This window comes from Carcharhinus amblyrhynchos, chromosome 7 (assembly GCF_965287045.1).
Source record: "Carcharhinus amblyrhynchos chromosome 7, sCarAmb.v2.hapA, whole genome shotgun sequence".
Lineage (NCBI taxonomy): Eukaryota > Metazoa > Chordata > Chondrichthyes > Carcharhiniformes > Carcharhinidae > Carcharhinus > Carcharhinus amblyrhynchos.
The window spans coordinates 81,492,525-81,515,021 of record NC_137330.1 but is presented as its reverse complement, the minus strand read 5'-3'; the positions used below and the strand labels follow the sequence as shown (position 1 = coordinate 81,515,021).

At 42.0% G+C, this 22,497-nt stretch overlaps 2 protein-coding genes across 5 annotated transcripts in view; one reads left to right on the top strand and one right to left on the bottom strand.

The window, feature by feature from the left end:
• Nucleotides 1-922: 922 nt before the first annotated feature.
• Nucleotides 923-19,743, bottom strand: tstd3 (thiosulfate sulfurtransferase like domain containing 3). The gene is made up of 4 exons (XM_080192661.1): nucleotides 19,541-19,743; nucleotides 12,872-13,048; nucleotides 9,094-9,253; nucleotides 923-2,104 (listed from the first exon to the last, which is right to left on the bottom strand). The coding sequence occupies exons 1-4, from the start codon at nucleotides 19,650-19,652 to the stop codon at nucleotides 2,038-2,040; spliced, it is 516 nt and encodes a 171-aa protein (XP_080048787.1). The 5' UTR covers nucleotides 19,653-19,743; the 3' UTR covers nucleotides 923-2,037.
• Nucleotides 19,744-19,782: 39 nt separating this feature from the next.
• The window catches only part of usp45 (ubiquitin specific peptidase 45), a 178,373-nt gene continuing 175,658 nt past the window's right edge, over nucleotides 19,783-22,497 (top strand). For 2 of the 4 annotated variants that reach the window (XM_080192659.1, XM_080192657.1), the window contains exons 1-2: nucleotides 19,845-20,073; nucleotides 21,599-21,707. In XM_080192659.1, coding sequence (XP_080048785.1) covers nucleotides 21,605-21,707 — 103 coding nt within the window. In that variant the 5' untranslated portion in view covers nucleotides 19,845-20,073; nucleotides 21,599-21,604. Of the gene's footprint in view, nucleotides 20,074-21,598; nucleotides 21,708-22,497 lie in introns of all 4 variants that reach the window. The other 2 variants (XM_080192658.1, XM_080192660.1) reach the window with 2 other exon arrangements.

Genomic DNA, 22,497 nt, shown 5'->3' with positions numbered 1-22,497 from the left:
TGCTCAGATAGGATATTTTGTCATTTCCATAGGTCTCAGGTGAGCCAAGATTCCAACAACCTCACCGTTTCCAATCTAACCTTTAATAGTATGCCACCAGGCTTGCTCACTGAGCAACAGGTTGACCAGTTCTCCTCACTCATTGCCTTATCTCCATCATTCCATTAAGTAATGCACACTATATACAAGGTATACTGCAGAAATTCACTAAAGCTTCTTCAAAAGTACTTTCTAGGCCTGTGAGCTCTACCATCTAGGACAATGACAGACACAGGGATACTACCAACTGCAAGTACTGCTTCAAGCCATACACCATTCTGAGGAGGTAATGTTAGCAGTCTTGATGGGCCAAATGGTGACATCCTTCAATGTAGAGATTCTATGACTGCAGCAGTTTACCATTACCTCGCACAATTAGGGATGGGCAACAAATGTTGGCCTTGTCAGCATACTCAAGTCCCATGAAATAAAATTACCTTGGTTCCAACTATTGCTGTCAACCCAGTTCTACAGATTCAAACTAGCACATTTAGCACTAGCCATCATATATCTTGTACTGATCCAGCCCATTTAGCTACTGAGTGCCATCTTGCATCTTAACAAGTACACAGGTGAAGAAATAGCTCTCTCAAAACTTAGCAAGAGAATTATTAAAATTATTGGTGTAACTGTTGGCAATAGAAGTTTGATATTGAAAATGCTGTTTTAATAACTACTTGTAAAAGTGTTGCATAGAGGGTTAAAAAAGTGAGCGATTAATTGTCTTCTTTGGTTGTGCTGTGTTTGATGAGGTACATAATGTGACCGTGGATGCAAATAAAATCTGAATCCACTATAAAAATTAAATGCATCAAAGTTAAAAAACACTTATGAATGTAGCCCGTTATACAGTAAACGCTCAAATTCCTATGAAACCAGAGGCTTTCTTAACATGGGACAGATTTATTATAATCAAATTTTACAAGAAAATTATTTGCAGTGATGTTGCCAGAACTACTACAACATACTAAGTACAACAGCTTGTTCAAGCAGATTTAAATAGAGGGAAAAAACCTTAATTCCACATAAACCAAAGTTTGACTTCTCTATTTTCAGAGACTTCAATTTCAAAATATTTGCTCATTGTCTAAATATACAGGTACAACAACTGAAAGAAAAAGGAAATTTCATGATATTACACGCTTAAAAATACACATTTGAATCACATTTCTCAAAATAACTGCTTCAATACAGATTTTGTTGACATCACAAATGCAGTAAATAAGATGAATTTAGTCTCCTAGGGTGCAATCTTACTGGCTGTTCATGCCCTGCTGCTGCTGTAGCAAGGATGGAGAATTTGGCGCTCAGCCAAATCTCCGATCACTGCAGTAGGACAGTTAGCGGCAGCACGGTGGTTAGCACTGCTGCATCACAGCACCATGGACCTGGGTTCAATTCCCTGTTTGGGTCACTATCTGTGTGGAGTTTGCATGGGTTTCCTCCCACAATCCAAAGATGTGCAGGGTATGTACACTGGCCACGCTGAATTCTCCCTCAGTGTACCCAAGCAGGCGCCAAAGTGTGGCAACTAAGGGATTTTCACAGTAACTTAGTTACAGTGTGAACGTAAGCCGACTTGTGAATAATAAACTTTAATCCTGCCAGCATGAATGGCTGTAAAATTCCACCCTTAGAGTTTTATTACAGAATAATACACATGATAAAACTAATTGTTTTGTAATATATGCCAGCATAAACATTATTAGCTATTCATGCCACCTGAAGCACTGAGCAAATTAACAATGTAATATTTCACAAAACCATTTTTCAAAGAGGGGTCCTTAAGATTTTGCAATCCCCAAATATAGAAAAAATACCATTTTCGAGTTAGTGAATTAGAAAAGCTCAAGCAATATGTGGAAATTTAATATTCCTAAGTAGTGATCATGATGCAGAGTAATACCAAGTTGCAAGAACATTTTGCAATGAAAATGACTTATATTCTGTTTTTTAGTGTAATTCTTCATATGCTTATACTCCAGAAGAATCTCTTAATCAGCTTTTCTTCTCAGGCAATTCATGCCTCACCCATTCTTCCCAACCACCAGGGAAATGTACAGCACTGAAAGAAAAAAAAACAGTAATTAGCCCCGCCATCATTCAGTGGTAACGAAACAGTATGCATTTGTTTTTTCGCCAATAAATACTTGGGCTACTACAAAGCCAAATCAAATAGTCTCAAAGCATTTCATATACTGAATTGCTTTTGGATTACAACAATTGTTCTGGAACTGGATTAAAGAAAATTACTTATTTTAACTTAACTGGAATATTGCATCAAGTACTGGGTGCCACATTTCAGGAAAGATATGAGGAACATAGAACATTACAGCACAATACAGGCCCTTTGGCCCTCGAAGTTGTGCTGACACGCGAAGCCAATCTAAAGCCCATCTAACCGACACCATTCCAATATCATCCATATGTTTATCCAATGACCATTTAAATACCCTTAATGTTGGTGAATCCACCACTGTTGCAGGCAGGGCATCCCACGCTCTTACTACTCTCTGAATAAAGAACCTACTTTTGACATCTGTCCTATATCTATCACCCCTCAATTTAAAGCTACGTCCCTTCGTGCTAGCCATCTCCATCCAAGGAAAAAGGCTCTCAATGTCCACCCTATCTAATCCTCTGATCATTTTATATGCCTCTATTAAGTCACCTCTTAATCTTCTTCTCTCTAACGAAAACAGCCTCAAGTCCTTCAGCCTTTCCTCATAAGACCTTCCCGCCATACCAGGCAACATCCTGGTAAATCTCCTCTGCACCCTTCCCAATGCTTCCACATCCTTCCTATAATACAGCAACCAGAACTGTATGCAATATTCTAAGTGTGGCCGCACCAGAGTTTTATACAACTGCAACATCTCCTCATGGCTCCTAAACTCAAGCCCTCTATCAATATAAGCTAACAACCCTATCAACCTGGGTGCCAATTTTCAGGGATCTGTGCACATGGACACCAAGATTTCTCTGCTCAACCACATTACCAAGTAACTTATTATTAGCCCAGTACTCTGTATTCCTGTTACTCCTTCCAAAATGAATCACTTCACACTTTTCTGCATTAATCTCCATTTGCCACCTCTTAGCCCAGCTCTGCAGCTTATCTATGTCCCTCTGTAATCTGCAACATCCTTCCGCACTGTCCACAACTCCACCAGCTTTAGTGTTATCCGCAAATTTACTAACCCATTCTTCTACACCCTCATCTAGGTCATTTATAAAAATGACAAACAGCATTGGCCCCAAAACAGATCCTTGTGGTGCACCACTAGTAACTGAACTCCAGGATGAACATTTCCTATCGACCACCACCCTCTGTCTTCCTACAGCTAGCAAATTTCTGATCCACACCGCTAAATCACCCTCAATCCTATGCCTCCATATCTTCTGCAATAGCTTACCTTCTCAAAGGCTTTACTGAAATCCATGTACACCACATCAATTGCTTTACCCTCAGGCAACTCTTTGGTCACCTTTTCAAAGAACTCAATAAGGTTTATAAGGCACGACCTGCCCTTTACAAAACTGTGCTGACTATCCCTAATCAAATTATTCCTTTCTAGATGATTATAAATCCTATCTCTTATAATCCTTTCCAAAACTTTGCCCACAGTAGAAATAAGGCTCACTGGTCTATAATTACCAGGGTTGTCTCTACTCCCCTTCTTGAACAAGGGGTCAACATTTGCTATCTTCCAGTCTTCTGGAACTATTCCTGTAGACAATGACGACCTAAAGATCAAAGCCAAAGGCTCTGCAATTCTCCTCCCTAGCCTCCCAGAGAATCCTAGGGTAAATCCCATCTGGCCCAGGAGACTTATCTATTTTCACACTTTCCAGAATTGCTAACACCTCCTCCTTATGAGCCTCAATCCCGTCTAGTCTAATAGCCTGTATCCCAGTATTCTCCTCGACAACACTGTCTTTTTCCTGTGTGAATTCTGACTAAAAATATTCATTTAGCACCTCTCCTATCTCTTCGGACTCCACACACAACTTCCCAATATTGTCCTTGACTGGCCCTAATCTTATCCTAGTCATTCTTTGATGACTGACATACCTATAGAAAGCTTTAGTGTTTTCCTCAATCCTACCTGCCAAAGACTTCTCATGTCCCCTCCTGGCTCTTCTTAGCTCTCTTTAGGTCCTTCCTAGCTATCTTGTAACTGTCAAGCGCCCTAACTGAGCCTTCACGTCTCAGCTTTATGTAAGTTTCCTTCTTCCTCTTCACAACCGATTCAACTTCTTTAGTAAACCACGGTTCCCTCGCTTGACCACTTCCGCCCTGCCTGATAGGTACATACTTATCAAGATGACGCAGTAACTGTCCCTTGAACAAGCTTCACATTTCAGTTGTGCCCATCCCCTGCAGTTTCCTTCCACATCCTATGCATCCTAATACTCGCCTAATTGCATCATAGTTTCCTTCCCCCAGCTATAACTCTTGCCCTGCTTTTCTGTGCCACTTAGAGGGCACAGAAAAGAGAATCGTTCCAAAAATGGGAATTTGTGGATTAGAACGGACTGCTAGTTTTTTATTTTTCAGCTGGCGTAGACATGATGGGCTGAAAGGCCTCTCTGTGATGTAACTTTTCTGTGGCTTTATGGTTCAGTTATGATGATTGGAGAGGTTTCGGCTGTTCACTGTGCAAAGAAAGCAAAGAGGAGATTTGATAGAGACATTCAAAATTATGAGGGGGCTGAACACTAGAAACTGTTCCTGCTTGTAGAAAGATAGAGAACAACAGGGCACAGATTCAAAGTGATTTGCAAAAGAAGCAGCTGTGATGCAAGGAAAATCTTTTTCACACAGTGGGTGGTTTGGGTCTGGAATGCACTACCTGGAAGTGTGGTGGAGGCATTCGAGGGCATTAGATGAGTATTTGAATATAAACAATATGCCAGGGTATGGGTAAAAGGCAGGAGCATGGCACTAAGTTATAATACTCATTTGGAGAGCTGTGCAGATCAATGGGATGAATGGCCTTTTTGTGGGGCTGCACGGTGGCAGAGGCAGTACATTAGCAGTGGTTAGCACTGTTGCCTCACAGCATCAAGGACCCAGGTTCGATTCCCAGCTTGGCTCATTGTCTGTGTGGAGTTTGCATGTTCTCTCCATGTCTACGTGAGTTTCCTCCAGGGGCTCTAGTTTCCTCCCACAGTCCAAAGATGTGCAGGTTAGGTGCATTGGCCATGCTAAATTATCCTTCAGTGTACCCGAACAGGCACTGGAGTGTGGCGACTAGGGAGTTTTCACAATAATTTCATTACAATGTTAATGTAAGACTGTTTGTGACTAATAAATATAGTTTACTTTAACTCTAATTCTGGGAGAAGATTTTATACAAAGAACAAAATCAGCCCGGGAAACAGGCCCTTCAGCCCAATGAGCCCGCGCCGCCATCTCAACACCACCAGTCCACCTCTCTACCCATGACCCCTGTCTAATGTTTTATGGCCATCCAGATTGAGGGAAACTGATTTAGGGACAATTTATTCCTGCCAATCAGCCTAACAGCACATCTTTGGGGTGTGGGAGGAAGAAAACCCACGCAAGCACAGGGAGAATGCGCAAACTCCCACAGACACCGGCCCAAATCCATGTGTCTGCACAGCAATCAGCGATAGTCACTGAGCTGTCGTCTTGCCCAGTATCTTGTCCAGTTTAGTCACACACTAACGGCATGAAGCACTAGGCCAATCTCGAACAACCAAGAGCAGCCTCAGTACAACCCATCGTGTGTATGCCCCTCATTGGACAGGAGGTGGACCGACTTAAAACCTGTGAATGAAAAGAGAAAAGACATTATCATACTATACCCATTTACATTACCAGGGACACCCCAATGCTAATGACCCTTATTTAAAAGGATCCCCTATATCCACCCGTCTCCAACTCAGTCATGTGCCTGTCTAAGTTACTCTTAAAGGACTCTAGCTTGTTTGCCTCCACCACCTTACCTGGCAGAGCATTCCATACCCCCACTACCCTGTGTGAAAAACCTCCCTCTAATATCTGTGTTGTACCGCTCCCCCCTCACCTTAAGTCCATGGCCCCTTGTCCTACGTGTCTCTATTATAGGAAATAGCTTACCTCTGTTTACTCTATCTATACCCTTCATAATCTTATATACTTCTATTAGATCCCCCCTCAGTCGGCGTCTTTCAAGGGAAAAGAGCCCCAATTTCTTCAATCTTTCCTCATACCCCAGTCCTCAAAACCATTGGGAAATATTATTTATTCCCACTGGTGGAAGGATTGAGAATGAGGTGGCACAAATTTAACGTCATTCAAAAAAAGATGTAACGGAGACATGAACCAGATGGTTAGCACTGCTGCCTCTCAGCGTCAGGGACCCGAGTTCGATTCCCGGCTTGAGTCACTGTGCAGGATTCTGCATGGGTTTCCTCTAGGTGCCCTGGTTTTCTCAGTCTGAAAGACGTGCTGGTTAAATGTATTGGTGATGCTAAATTCTCCTTCAAGTGCATTCATGCAGGCACTAGAGTGTGGCGATGGGGGGATTTTCATAGTAACTTCATTGCAGTGTTAATAAGCCTGTTCGTGACACTACTAAATAAATAAAGTGTAATTAAAACCTGGAATGCACTCCCGGAGAGGGTGCTGAAGGCAGGGTTAATCGAGGCATTTAAGAAGGGATTCAACTGTTGACCAAAAAGGAAGAATGTGCAGGGTGTTGAGGAGAAAGCCAGGGAATGGCATTAGGTAAACTGCTCAGAGGGGTAGCACTGGCAGGTTGGGCCACTTGCACTGAAACAATTATGTAATTCTTATTAAAGAATGACATTTTATAGACATGTGGAAGCGTATTTCCTGAAAACACAGTACATTTTCTGATAGAGAAAACAGCATAAGGTACTGGATACTGAAAACACTATGAGTCTTGACAACATTCCAACAATACTACTGCAAAATTGTGCTCCAGAACCAGCTGCTTCCTTTGCTAAGCTATTCCAGAACAGCTACAACACTGTCATCTATCAGACAATGTGGAAATCTGCTCAAGTTATGTCCTACTCGCAAAAGGCAGGACAAATTCAAACCACCAATTAGCATTGATCCCTCTTATCAACAGTATTATCAAGCAGCACTTACTCAGCAATAATCTGCTTACTGATGTTCAGTTTGGGTTCTGCCAGAGCCATTTAGCTCCTGACCTCATTGAACCCAAGGGGTCAAGTGAGAGTGACTGTCTTTGCTATCAAGGTGGAAAGAAAAGTTGGAAGCGCCATTTTTAGACTAGAAAGGCATGGTGAATATTGTTTATTGGGACTGTTGGGGCCAATTGCATCAACTCTCAATTGCTATATAAATAAATGGTCCACATTTCACAATTGAAGATTAAAAATTGCTGATTACACCAAACAGAAGGGTAAAGGAAACTGTTAACAAGAACTGTGAAAACAGTTGAAGGAGACAGACAGGTTTGTTAGATAGGTGGTTGCTCAATGCAGAAAAATATGAATGAATTTGTTGGAGAAAATATGAAAAAATACGCATTAAGTAATAATAGTTTAAATGGATAAAGGAATATTGGAACGCAGATACTGAGGTCAAAGCTGGCAAGCCAAGTTGGGGCAGCCATAAGGCAAAGTGACTGCTTGGACCTGAAATTAAGGACATAAATTAGAGCTAAGGCGATAAGTGGAGAAATAATAGTAGGAGGGATTATTATTTAAAAGGTGAAAAGCTGCAGCATGCTACGGTGCAGAGGGACCTGGGGGTCCTTCTGCACGAGTCGTAAAAACCCAGTCTACAGGTGCAGCAGGTGATCAAGAAGGTGAATGGAATGTTGGTCTTTATAGCAAGGGGGATAGAACATAAAAATAGGGAGATCTTGCTGCAACTGTACAGGGTACTGGGGAGGCCGCAGCTGGAGTAGTGTGTGCAGTTTTGGTCGCCGCACTTGCGGAAGGATATATTGGCCTTGGAGGGAGTGCAGAGGATGTTTAATAGGCTGATACCGGAGATGAGAGGGTTGGCCTATGAAGAGAGACTAAATAGACTGGGTCTGTACTCGGAGTTTAGAAGGATGATGGGGGGATCTTATAGAGACGTATAAGATAATGAAGGGGATGGGTAGGGTAGAGGTAGAGAGATTCTTCCCGCTTAGAAAGGATGGCAGGACTAGAGGACACAGCCTCAAGATAAGGGGGGGACAGTTTAGATCAGAGTTGAGGAGGAACTTCTTCACTCAAAGGGTGGTGAATCTCTGGAATTCTCTGCCCGTTGAGGTGATAGAGGTTACCTCGCTAAATATGTTTGAGTCAAGGGTAGATAGGTTTCTGATAGACAGGGGAATTAAGGGTTATGGGGAGAAAGTGGAAAAGTGGAACGGATCCACTTCAGATCAGCCATGATCTTATTAAATGGCAGGGCAGGCTCGAAGGGCTAGATGGCCTACTCCTGCTCCTATTTCTTATGTTCTTATTGGAGTACTGCAATTTGGACTTCCCATTACAACATCAAAACAATTGGAAAACTATAGCATAGATTCACCAGAGTTACCAGGCTTCATGGATTACAGATATGAAAATTTAGAATCTTTTCACTAAGGTTGAGAAGGTTTAATGGCCCGACAGAAGTCTTCAATACTTTGAAGAGCTACAATAATGTAAGTAGCAAACACTATTTCCATGAACCAGCCAGATAGTAACAAGTGGACATACATTTAAGAGTCACAAAGAATTAAAGTGAAGCCTAGGACATATTGTGAATGGTTATACTTTGTTTTCTTTGCCATTGTTGAAGCAGGAATCAGTTTGCAATGAAGAAACCAATGCAAGGTATGGAGTAGGTATGAGAGTAGGATTTTGACTAATAATGGCTTTCATGGAGAAAAATACTGGCAAATTTGACAGTGTTGGAACAGGGTCTTTTTCTAGTTCCTTGACAGTCTATGAATTCTGCCTCATTTTATCACACAGATAAGAGTCACTTCTGACCAGCAGATTCACTTGCTAACTGAAAAATAAATCAGCTACAAAAGTAACATAATATTTTATGTTGCCAGATCTTACCTGCTATAGCCCATTGATGCAGCAACATCCAAAGCCTTCTTGCTCCTGACTCCAGCCACACATGAGAAGACAACTTTGTCGGATGTGGATGGCATCTTCCCATCGTATGTTTCCAAAAATTCGCTGGGGTTCAATTTCAAGGCTTGCTCCATTTGCTCCACTTTAGATAAAACGAAAAACAAATCAATGCAAATTTAAACAGTTCCACCAACAAGATACAATATTTAAAAAGTAATAGTGTTTTTAAAAATAAATATGGTCACAGATCCAAAATGCACAATCTTATGCCGTTCTTTATATGTGGTTCTCAGAAGTTAAATGACATTTTCAATATTTTACAATTTTGATAGTTTTAATTACATTTGGAACTATGTAACGTATAAACCCAGTTACAAAAAAGCAGTGTGTCTCTGTAACTCAAATTGGTAATATCTGTACTCAAATATCACTCTTCTAACAATAAAATATACAGCCTTAGATTTAACTTCAACATGTTTACAAACTTAAATCATTTCCATGTTTACTGCTGAAATTATGTTTTAAATAAACATCCATATAGTGTCTACTCATGGAAGGAGGGAAGGTTATTCCACAGGCAAGTTTAGTCACAGCCTTTGCTTTCTATTTCTCCCCATTCATTCATGGGGAATGAGTGGAGAGAAAGGAAACATTTATAGTAAGGTGGTGGTGAACAATTACCATTAGAGAGGGACCTCCAAATTTCAGTAACACCGAAGGAACGAAGATTCACAGAATTATAGAATCCTACAGTGCAGGAGATGGTCATTTGGTCCATCGAGTCTGCACCGACCACAATCTCACCCAGGTTCTATCCCCACAACCTAGCCAGTCCCCCTGACACTAAGGGGCAATTTAACATGGCCAATCCACCTAATCTATCTTTGGACTGTGGGAGGAAACTTGAACACCAGAGGAAACCCACACAGACATGGGAAGAATGTGCAAACTCCACACGGACAGTGAACCAAGCTGGGAATCAAACCCAGGTCCCTGACACTGGAGTGCACCGTGCCAGCCCAGACCCAGGTGAGGACAGTACTTGGCTAGGAGTGAATCTAGCAGACAATGGTGTCCCCATGTGGCTGCTGCTCTTGTTCTTCTAGGTAAGACGGGTGAGGGGCTGGAAGAGAATTTCACCAAAATGTAATAATCTGGTGTTACAGAATATACTGTATTTACTTTTGTAATGAAACTGTGTTTGTTCTTGGTACAGTGGTGACAAGATGATATCCTTTGAAAATTGCTAACCGTGCGCTATTTCTGTCACCATGGCATTTAAAAATTATAGCTCCTGGACTGAGTCCAAGAGCATCCATTTCCTTGTACAATAAATAGTCTAGCTCTCTGGAGCAAGAGTCAACTGGATCAAAACCAGGCAATTAGGGAAGGGCAATAAATCACATCCCATGAAGGAATTAAAAAATGACAAAATTTTGGAATTCCATGTCTAAACCTGTCTGCTTCACTTTCCTCCTATAAAACATTCTTTAAAGCCTACCTCTTTAGTCATTTGCACGAATATCTCCTTATGTTACTCAGTGTCAAACTTTGCTTGACAGCACTCCTCTGAGGTGCCTTGGGACATTTCAAGACATTAAAGGCAAGCAGCCTAAAATGACATAGGAATGAAATCCTCCAGAAGCAAAATTGTGCAGCCTTCATTTACAAATTGAAATTGTATGAGGAAATGGCCTATTTGTTTTTGTTCTCAGCAACCTTCCTATTGTAAACGCAGCTGTCCTTGAGAACACTGGTAGAACTGACCATAGCACAGTCCAGTGAATGCAAAATCTTGTCTCCACAGTAAGGTTACCTCCACCATGTAGTGATGTGTTATCACTGTTCCAATTGCGATAGGTGGAGGGCAAATTTAAGAACCCAATCCTCGAGATTGTGCTGTCCCTCAGCAGTAATAAAATTGTATACTATTGCAATCTGCAAAATCATGGCACTTCACAAATCCAAACATTCTTTGCTGAATATGCCCTACTGCTTTTCATGTTTCAGAATAAGAATGGGCAGCAAGGTAGCACAGTGGTTAGCATGGCTGCTTCACAGTGACAGGGACCTGAGTTCAATTCCTGCCTGGGTCACTGTTTGTGTGGACTTTGCACATTCTCCCCTTGTCTGTGTGGGTTTCCTCCAGGTGCTCCAGTTTCCTCCCACATTTTGAAAGGCATCATGGTTAGGTGCATTGACCTGAACAGGTGCCAGACCTGTTGGGAATTTCACAGTAACTTCATTGCAGTGTCAATGTAAGCCTTACTTGTGACTAATAAACTTTAAAAATTAGTCATATCGTGTGCAGGGAGAGTCACATATATGGACAAAAGTGATGGCTAACTCTCTTCGATAAGTTTGGGTTTTGTGAACACCCAGAAGCAACACTGAAAATTGCCAACTTTACTGAATTCTATTCCATAACTTGCCATGATGGAATGTTATCTCAATCTCTCGGTTTCTAATCCACCAGATAAATGTGGCATTTTTTTCTCATTCTTCTAGAAAACCAACCCTAGCATTTTTCCATTAACCTTCTTGTTTTCTAAATGCCACAGCCCATTCCTGATGTTGATCACCTTGCACAAAAATAAATACTTGATCAGGCCAATCCTCAACATGTATTACTAAATGTGGGCTCTCTTTTCCTGGTCACACACACTTCAGAAAATATTGTTTTAAATTTGTTCTAGCTATCCTGTGATGTATCTCATATACTCCCAAGCAAGTCACCTCAGAGATCCCTGCTTTCAAGACTGAAGAATCATAGCTCATCAAGTTATTCTGATCCTTAGCAACTATTATTTTTCTCCATATTGTCTCGAGGACCTATAGGAACTACTGGCCAGAACTGTGGGCAGGGCCCAATAAAGTTCCAGCATTAGTTCTGAGATCCAAATTCAAACAATTTGGAGACATTATTCATAATCCTATTTGTTTCATTATTGCCCCACACTAGCGCAATAATTATAAGAACATAAGAAATAAGAGCAGGAGTAGGCCATCTAGCCCCTCGAGCCTGCCCCGCCATTCAATAAGATCATGGCTGATCTGAAGTGGCTCAGTTCCACTTTCCCGCTTTCTCCCCATAACCCTTAATTCCCTTGCCTACCAAAAACCTATCTACCCGCGTCTTAAATATATTTAGCGAGGTAGCCTCCACTTCAACGGGCAGAGAATTCCAGAGATTCACCACCCTTTGAGTGAAGAAGTTCCTCCTCAACTCTGTTCTAAACTGCTCCCCCCTTATCTTGAGGCTGTGCCGTCTAGTCCTGCTGTCCTTTCTGAGCAGGAAGAACCTCTCCACCTCTATCCTATCCACCCCCTTCATCATCTTATACGTCTCAATAACATCCCCTCTCATCCTTCTAAACTCCAACAAGTACAAGCCCAGTCTATTCAGCCTCTCTTCATAGCTCAACCCCCTCAACTCCGGTATCAGCCTCGTGAACCTCCTCTGCACTCCCTCCAAGGCCAAAATATCCTTGCGCAAGTGCAGCGACCAAAACGGCACACAGTACTCCAGCTGCGGCCTCACTAGTGCCCCGTACAGTGCAGCAAGACCTCCCTACTTTTATATTCAATCCCCCTCGCTATGAAGGCCAGCATCCCATGTGCCTTCCTGACCACCTGCTGCACCTGTAGGCTGGGTTTTTGCGACTCATGCACAAGGACCCCGATGTCCCTCTGCACCGTAGCATGCTGTAGCATAAAAAATTCAGTGCATCAGAGCTTGGATATTCAATAGTATACTCACGTGGCACATTAATAGATCCTGGAATTTTTCCACTCTCCTTGATCTCCCAGGGCTCTCTAACATCGATCACAATTGTATTTGATTTGAGCAAGTCTTTTAATTCCTGGTAGGTGACAGTATCAGAGGCAGCTGTACAAACACTCCGGTAGCTGCTGGGGTGACTTTGGTAAAATTGAGCTATGTATAAAAATGCAATATTATATGTTTAAAGTTATGAAAATCTGACCAGTTTTTAGATTCTTTTGATTGATTACAGGGACTCTGATACAAAATTAAAAGCATTAATGCATTTAATTAGCCATACAATAATTAGCAACACAATTTCAACTAAGACAGCAAGCAGTATGAAAACAATCATATAATTTTGTCAAAGCTGATTAATGTCACCTCACATATTTTGTGGGGCAGATAGGTGGGCAATTAAGGTTTGCATGTGCAAGACCAGGAGCTTCCACCCCACCCTCTCCTTCTCTCTCCCCCTTCCCCCAACCAAGGTAAAAAAGAACTACCCACGCTACAGAGAAACTGGTCTGATTTGGCAAGGTTAGTTCAAAAGGAGTTTCCTTTTTTTTCAGTACTGTGCACTTTCATGTACCATTTGAATTTAACTTGGCGAAGATTACAAGAAACCTGTCTTTCATCATATGACAAATTGTTGTAAATTGTTTTTATAAATATATAAAAAGGAAGAGGCTGGCTAGGGTGAACGTTGGACCCTTAGAGGATGAGAGGGGGGACTTAGTGGTAGGGGATGGGGAAATGGCTGAGGCCTTGAATAACTTTTTTGTTTCGGTCTTCACGGAGGAGGACGTGAACGTGAATAATTTGCCGGGTGTTAGCGATGGAAAGATGGTAGGACAGGAGGGTCTCAATGACATTATTGTTACTAGAGAGGCGGTGCTCGACAGACTGGAGGGACTGATTGTGGACAAGTCCCCAGGACCGGATGGAATGCATCCAAGGGTTCTGAAAGAAATGGCGGAGGTGATAGTGGATGCCTTGGTGGTTATTTTCCAAACGTTGCTGGATTCCGGGGAAGTGCCGGAAGATTGGAAAACGGCTAATGTTACACCGTTGTTTAAGAAGGGTGGCAGGCAAAAGGCAGGGAATTATAGGCCGGTTAGTTTAACGTCTGTTGTAGGTAAAATGTTAGAATCCGTCATCAAGGAGGAAATAGCGAGGCATCTTGAGGGGAATTGCTTGATAGAGCAGACGCAGCACGGTTTCATTAAGGGGAAGTCGAGTCTGACAATTTTATTGGAGTTCTATGAGGATGTGTCTAGGGCGGTGGATAGAGGAGAGCTGGTGGATGTGGTCTTTCTTGATTTTCAGAAGGCGTTTGACAAGGTACCTCACAAGAGGTTATTGCAGAAGGTAAGGGGGCATGGAGTTGGGGGTAGGGTGTTAGCGTGGATAGAGGATTGGCTGTCAAATAGGAGGCAGAGAGTGGGGGTTAATGGGTGCTATTCGGATTGGTGGTTGGTGACTAGTGGAGTGCCCCAGGGGTCGGTGCTGGGGCCTCAGCTATTTACCATTTATATAGATGATCTGGAGGAGGGAACCGAGTGTATGGTGTCGAAATTTGCTGATGACACCAAGATTGGTGGAACGGCAAATTGCGCGGAGGGTGTGGAGAGTCTGCAGAAGGATCTAGATAGGCTGGGCGAATGGGCCAGGAACTGGCAAATGGAATTTAATGTTGGCAAGTGTGAGGTGGTCCACTTTGGTAGGAATAATGGTAGGAAGGACTATTACTTACGTGGCGAAAAACTGCAGCAGGCGACGGTGCAGAGGGACCTTGGGGTCCTTGTGCATGAGTCGCAAAAACCCAGCCTGCAGGTGCAGCAGGTGGTCAGGAAGCCTAATGGGATGCTGGCTGTCATAGCGAGGGGGATTGAATATAAAAGTAGGGAGGTCTTGCTGCAGCTGTATAGGGCACTGGTGAGGCCGCAGCTGGAGTACTGTGTGCAGTTTTGGTCGCCGCACTTACGCAAGGATATTTTGGCCTTGGAGGGAGTGCAGAGGAGGTTTACTAGGCTGATGCCGGAGTTGAGGTGGTTGAGCTATGAGGAGAGGCTGAATAAACTAGGCTTGTACTTGTTAGAGTTTAGAAGAATGAGGGGAGATCTCATTGAGACATATAAGATGATGAATGGGATGGATAGGATAGAAGTGGAGAGACTCTTCCCGCTCAGAAAGGACAGTAGGACTAGGGGGCACAGCCTCAAGATAAAGGGGGGGGGCGGTTTAGAACAGAGTTGAGGAGGAACTTCTTCACTCAAAGGGTGGTGAATCTCTGGAATTCTCTGCCCGTTGAAGTGGTGGAGGCTGCCTCGCTAAATATTTTTAAGACGCGGGTTGATGGGTTTTTGATGAGCGAGGGGATTAAGGGTTATGGGGAGAGGGTGGGAAAGTGGAACTGAGCCACGACAGATCAGCCATGATCTTACTGAATGGCGGGGCAAGCTCGAAGGGCTAGATGGCCTACTCCTGCTCCTATTTCTTATGTTGTAAGATACTCTTTTAAAATGTTCAGGACTGCAAATGCTTACAAGTTACCTCTCATCACTATAATACATATAGGGCATATAATCTAATTTTTACAAATCCACCATAAAAGATGATTTTCAATTCTGATTATGTTACTGTGCATCAATAACAAAATGTAGAGAGAAGATGCTAAAACTAATGGAAAACTGTCTATGTGTCAGTTTACATGTCCAATACAGTGGCTGTGAAATTTTATTTCCTATGCTTGTTGAATTAATAACAAGGATTACATGTCAAGTGAGACAGAATTGCATTTTTATAGCTTCTTAAATGACCTCAGGAGGTTCCAAAGCTCTTTACAGCAGGGAAGTACCTGAAACAGCCAATGTGTGTATAGCAATTGACAACGACCTGATTGTTTACATGACTTCTGAGGAAATAAATACTGGTCAGAACTGTAGAGATAACTCTCCATTCTTCTTCAAAATATCATCAGATCTTTGACATCTGCCAAGAGATTTTATACTTATTTTGAATTGTGAAAACGTGGACATCGATAATGTTACAATGATTAGCGTACCGTAAGTGGTTCAGAACCACACCACTGACATGTATTTTAATTGCTGCGAATTAGGATTCAGGTTGTCTTTTGAGTTAAGGTTTGGTTACAGTTAGAGATTACAATTAGGGATAACAACAAAACATTAAGAGCAGGGATTGAAGCTTTAGTGCTAGGGTTAACCTGTACAATATGTGTATTTTACAATGAGAAGAGATGATAACAGGGTTCCTTTCCTCTCTCCTCTCCTCCACACCCTCTTTTTCCTGGCTGAACCCTCATTTAAAAGGTGTAACATAGCAAAAGTACTTGCAGTTACATGATATCTTTTACAATCCTGTTATGTCCCAAAGTGCTTTTGCAGTCAATTAAGTACCTTTTGAAGTGCAGACATTGCTAGGTGTAGTCTATAAGTCATTAATTAATGGGAAAGATATAGAGGACCAAATTTTCAAAATTGGCAGATGACACAAAACTCAGTTGTGAACCATGAGGATGATAATGGTAAACTTCAAGCAAGCAGACAGATTGATGGAATGGGCAGACTAGTGACAGACGAAATTTAAACAGAAGTGTGAAGTGATTTGTTCTGTAAGAAGAGTGAGCAGAAGCAACATAAATGGAAGGGTACAAATCTAAACTGGTGTGCAGGAGCACACAGATCTACCTATGGGTATATATGCACAAATTATTGGAGGAGAATGCAAGTTTGATAAAGCAGTTCACAAGGTATACAGGAGTCTTGGACTTTATAACCAGAGACACACAGTACAAAAGCAAGGGGGTTATGATAAAACTGTACAAAACACTTATTTGACCTCAACTGGAATATCATGTCCAATTCTGGGCACCACATCTCAGGAAGGATGTGAAGAAGAATGCAGAATAGATAGCTGAAGTTCCTCATCTACTGAACTATGTGGAGACATTAGGGCTGTTCTACATGGAGAACAGAAGATTAAGAGAATTAAGGTGGCATGGTAGCACGGTGGTTAGCACTGCTGCTTCACAGCTCCAGGGACCTGAGTTTGATTCCCGGCTCGGGTCACTGTCTGTGCGGAGTTTGCATATTGTCCCCGTGTCTGTGTGAGTTTCCTCCCACAGTCCGAAGATGTGCAGGTTAGGTGGATAGGCCAAGCTAAATTGCCCCTTAGTGTCCAGGATGTGTAGGTTAGAGGGATTAGTGGGTAAATATGTAGAGATACAGGGGATAGGGCCTGGGCAGGATTGTTGTCGGTGCAGATTCGATGGTCCAAAAGGCCTCTTCCTGCACTGCAGGGTTTCTATGATAAGAGGGGATTTCATAGAGATATTCAAGATGATGAGAGAATAGAAGGAACTAAATCGTTCCCATTAGTGGAAGGGTCAAGAACCAGAGAAATAGATTGAAGGTGAATGTTAATAAAGTAACAGCAACATTAAGAAAAATGTTTTTACACACAGAGTGGTTAGGATCTGGAATACACTGGCAGAGTGTGGTGAATACTGATTCAATAGAGGCCTTCAAAGAGAACGGAATCATTATTTAAAAAGAGAAAAATTCAGGGTTACAGCAAAAAGGTGAGGGAGTGGGACAAGATGGTGCACAGGCACTGTCGGCCAAATGGCTGCCTTCAGTGTTGTAACCATAGTACAACAGAATTCCCCAAATAGTAATGTAATAGCAGACATGATGTATTTTTAGTGAGGCGGTGTAAGAAATTAATGTTCCAGAATATGAGGGAGAACTTCCTTGTTCTTCAAAATTGTGTCAATGGCTTGCTTATGCCCACCTGAGAGGGCAGATGGGATATTGGTTTAAGGCAAGTAGTCAACACACATTGACACAGTGGTTAGCACTGCTGCCTCATGGTGCCAGGTACAGGTTCAATTCCTGGCTTGGATCACTGTCTGTGTGGAGTTTGCACGTTCTCCCCATATCTGTGTGGATTTCCTCTGGCTGTTCCAGGCTCCTGCCACTGTCCAAAATAATTGATTTCGGGTGCATCGGTCATGCTCATTCTCCCTCAGTGCACCCAAACAAGCGTCAGAGTGTGACGACTAGGGAATTTTCACAGTAACTTCATTGCAACATTAATGTAAGCTTACTTGTGACACTAATAAATAAATTTAAACTTTAAACACAGGTCTTGGGTGGTACATTTATCTTTTCTGAGGCCCTTTCACTAACCATCTTTTCCCCTTTGCTCACTTCCTCCCTTCCACTGTCTCTCTCATGTCCTTGTTCAGTGAGGTTCAGGAAAGGGAAGTGGTGAGGGGGTGGGTTAGTGAACAGGAAGTAAAAGTGATGACACACTTCAGTGTAGGCTTAGCTTTGTATCTTTTATCTGTTTTTACATACCAAATGTTGTCTTGAGGAAATTAATCACTACACACCAACGTATCATAGAATCACTACAATACTGAGGGAGGCCATTTGGCCCATCGAGTCTACACTGACCACAATCCCATCCAGTCCCTATTCCTGTAATCCCACATATTTAGAGTTTAGAAGGCTGAGGGGGGGATCTTACAGAGATATATAAGATAATGAAGGGGCTAGATAGGGTAGAACATAAGAGGTAGAGACATTCTTCCCGCTTAGAAAGGATAGCAGAACCAGAGGGCACAGCCTCAAAATAAGGGCAGGGCAGTTTAGATCAGAGTTGAGGAGGACCTTCTTCACTCAAAGGGTGGCGAGTCTCTGGAATTCTCTGCCCATTGAAGTGGTGGAGGCTACCTCGCTGAATATATTTAAGTCACGGGTAGATAGATTTCTGATAGACAAGGGAATTAAGGGTCATGGGGAGAAAGTGGGAAAGTGGAACTGATCCACTTCAGATCAGCCATGATCTTATTGAATGGTGGGGCAGGCTCGAGGGGCTAGATGGCCTACTCCTGCTCCTATTTCTTATGTTCTTATTCTTATATTTACCCTGCTAATCCCCCAGACACTACAGTCAATTTAGCGTGACCAATCCACCTAACCTGCACATGTTTGGACTGTGGGAGGAAACTGGATCACCCAGAGGAAAGTCACGCAGACATAGGGAGAATGCAAACTCCACACTATATCCTTTTGAAGAAATAAATCACTAGAGATTTTTAAAATTCTACTTGTGGCCCTATTAAAATTCTCCAATTGACCCTCTCTATTTTTCTAATATCACCGGTTAAAGATCTCTTTCGAAAGACAACACTTCTTCCATTGCAGCACCCCCTCAACACTGCATTAGGAGGATAAGCCTTCGACAGTCTCCAGAGTGAATGTTCAAGCTTCTGACTCAACGTTTGAAAAAGACTGACTAATCCAACATTTCCCTATACTGAAAAACAGTTGATTCACCAGTTGTTTCCCACTACTCAGATGCTGCCAGTCCCAAGAACCATATTAGGAACATTTCTCATTGCAAAAGTACAGACGTGTACCACAAATAACATTTACAAAACGATTTGGTTCAACATGAACCAGTCCTGCCACAATCCTTTTTTAAACACACATACGCAACACACCAGTATCAACATTGACTGAACCGAGTGTTATTTTACTTTGTGTTGGCCCTCAAGGTTATGGCCCAGCACGGGGAAAGGTTCTCCCGAGTTGTAGGCGACTCTTGGACCGCTTTTTCCACTCCACTCACCCCAATAGAGCAGCCGCTGGTTTCGCTCCGGCCGGCAGAGCTCTCGGGCGGCCGAGCTCCTGCTCACCGTCCGTAAGAGCAGCGCCGAGATGAAGCCTAGCACACGGGACATGCCTCAGAACTAAATCAAATCGCTCACGCCTCTCTCTCCCCCCTCGAGCCCAGGCCCAGATTCCAAAACCAACCGTCACCGCCAGGGGCGAGGCCAGGCCGGCACATGCGCACGCCCCGATAAGCCGAAGGTGGGATCAAAGTGAGGTGGGTGTCAGTCAGGCTGCGCTCAGTGTGAGAGTCGGAGTCTCAGCCGATTGCTACATCGTATGTCGAAGTTGCTGGAAAGGCAGCGACCGGCCTTCTTCCCTGCCCCCGATCGCTCGCTTCACCGGGAACCTAACCTAACCTAACCTAGTCCAGCCTTCCAGCACCCCGGACAGGATTCCAGGACGGCCGCAGGCCAGGTGGTAACCCGACCCCTTTCCCGGGACGTGCCGCATCTCTGGAGGCCGCTGTGAAGACAGTCTGATCCACCCAAGGTGACAGACAAGAGTTGTCGGCATTTCACTTATAAAACCCGAGAACAAGGCCCGCGCCTTCTGACTAACCGACTTTAAATAAACTGCAGTCTTAGAATAGTTTTCTGCCCACGGCATTGCGGATAAATCTATTTTATTTGCACCATTTCCACAACTGAGTTCTAGTTAAGTCGATTCCTAATTTGAAATATGATTACTTCGGTAGCTTGGATTTATATTTAGTCGTGCGTCCTCATCCAAATGCCTATTAATGTGTTGACTCGAGCACTTGCTGCAACTGAACCCTTTACATTCTCCCAGTCAGAGTTTAATTGTCCTGATATTAATATCCCCTATAACTGGCCTGGAGTTTAACACTTAAGTCAATTATTTTGATTTTTTTAAAATACTGCGATTCAAACACAAAACCGTGCCTTGCAGTTTGATATGCAAACTTCACGGGATGGAGAGGATTGTTATGAAGTCATGTCACGGTGACAGGGTTTCAACAGAAATTGCGGACCAGTAGTTTTAAAAAAACGTTTTTCTCTTCAGGTTAAAAAACGCAACAGACATTTCCCTGGCAGTGGCCAAGGTTACAAATTCCTTGAATTTCGTAAAGTTTGTGTAGTAAATTTATTAAACCACTCCACATTCTTTAAATTACGTTCGAAAAGTCATGCTTAGTTGAATTAATTTCTGTATGTTTTTGTTCCATTAACTTTTAATTTTTATATTGGAATAAAGTAAAAGTCCAGAATTTAAGCACCCCTCCAAAACCTGTAAAAAGCTGTCTGATTTTTACTTGTACGATGAAAATATTGACTGATTTTAATATTTAGAAAAGCCCTAAAACAAACATTGAAACCTGAAAAGATGTACCTTATCATCTCTCGCTTTTGGTATAGTATGTAATACTTTACCTCTTACAAGTCATATATAGGTTCAGAAAATTTGTTTGCACTTCACATGTTTGGCTATTACAAGCCAAGTAATTGTCAATTGCCATCCTCCAGGACGCAGACTGCTTTGGCCAACACCTGTAATTTCTTTGTTTTTATTTACATTAAGAGATCTAATAGTTCTATATTTGTTTATGAAAATACTGGTTAAGTTTATTAGCTTTTCCTTCAGGCAGTATTGTATACTTGTGCTTTCTGTGGCATAGAAAACCTCTACAAGTGTTGTCAAAACAATGCCTTAAATTCAAATAAATTGCATTTCTTAACTACACCCACACTTCCATGTTAAGTGGGGTTGCTATCACTCAGTGTTTTACAAGACTATATTCTTAGTTCTCATGGAAGTCTTGAGGGACAAGGCAATCGAGCTTTCCAGACAAAAATACATCAGTCATTTTGCTCTGGTATTGTGGAAAAACTATAATTTTGACTCCCACTCATTTATTCTGAGCTTAAGCTTGTTCTGCACTCTAGGTCTTGGTTTCTTAATTGAAGAAAATGATTTACCAGTTTTCAGTTTTAAAGCTGTTTGTTATACCTGTCCATTCTTGTAAAATTATTTATGTAGCATGTTAAATTATCAGTGACAGATGCGGGTAAAGGATCCATTCTCCCGGCGTAATGGTGAAATGACAAAGAAAAGCAGAAGGCCTGAAAAACATCAAGATGAAGATTCATCTGATGAAGTCTCAGGTAAGATACAGTTTCTGTTCTTACAACAGTAATACTTTTTGTGATTGGATAGCAGACACAGCCAGTACAAAATATAACGGAATGTTCATTATAGGCACTGGTAAAGTTTTAAAAAAAATCTTCAGTACCTGGCAAAGTAATTTTGCCAAATTGTTTTTGTCTGGTCAGCCCAAACTTTGAAAATATGCTTCTACCATGCATTAATGTACACATTTTCAGCTGTAGCATTACAGTATTGGAGTTCATTAATCCATTGTAATACTAACCTGTGTAATTGTTATTCTGTGAGAAGCTTTTAGGCATTACTGATTTAGCAATGCTATTTAAATGGCTAAGCAACTGGAAACAGTTTTGTTTAACTCGTGTGGCACAATGATACATTTATAATGTTCGTGTAATTGTGTTCGTTTAATAACAAGATTGTTTGATTTGGAGTGACTAAATTTAAAACAAAAACAGAAGTTGACAAAATAAACAGCAGACTAATCAGCATCTGTGAAGAGAACATTGCTCTGACTTTCTTATGAGCTAGGTGAAAATTGTATGGTCAACTTTACTCTTTCCCAGGTGTTCTATATCCTCCTGTCTGAGAGATTGTATGCTGATTTTAAAAAATATATAATTTAACAAGTATATGTAGCTTTGACAAAGGTGAGTGGCAAAATTTTCTTTTGTGGCTTCACCTAGCTGGATTTTCACTGGTTTATGAAATTGTAATCAGTAGCCTGTTTGATTTAAACTAAACACTGTTTATTGTCAGTTAAATGAATCATGTCCAGTAACTTATCTG

Bases quoted from the DNA above. Each gene is read 5' to 3' on its own strand.
- tstd3 (XM_080192661.1), bottom strand. From the start codon at position 19,652: ATGTCCCGTGTGCTAGGCTTCATCTCGGCGCTGCTCTTACGGACGGTG. The intron at 13,049-19,540 runs GTGAGTGGAGTG...TTTTATACATAG, and splicing joins CCAGCGGCTGCTCTATTGGG to CTCAATTTTACCAAAGTCAC. The intron at 9,254-12,871 runs GTGAGTATACTA...TTTTATCTAAAG, and splicing joins AGGATCTATTAATGTGCCAC to TGGAGCAAATGGAGCAAGCC.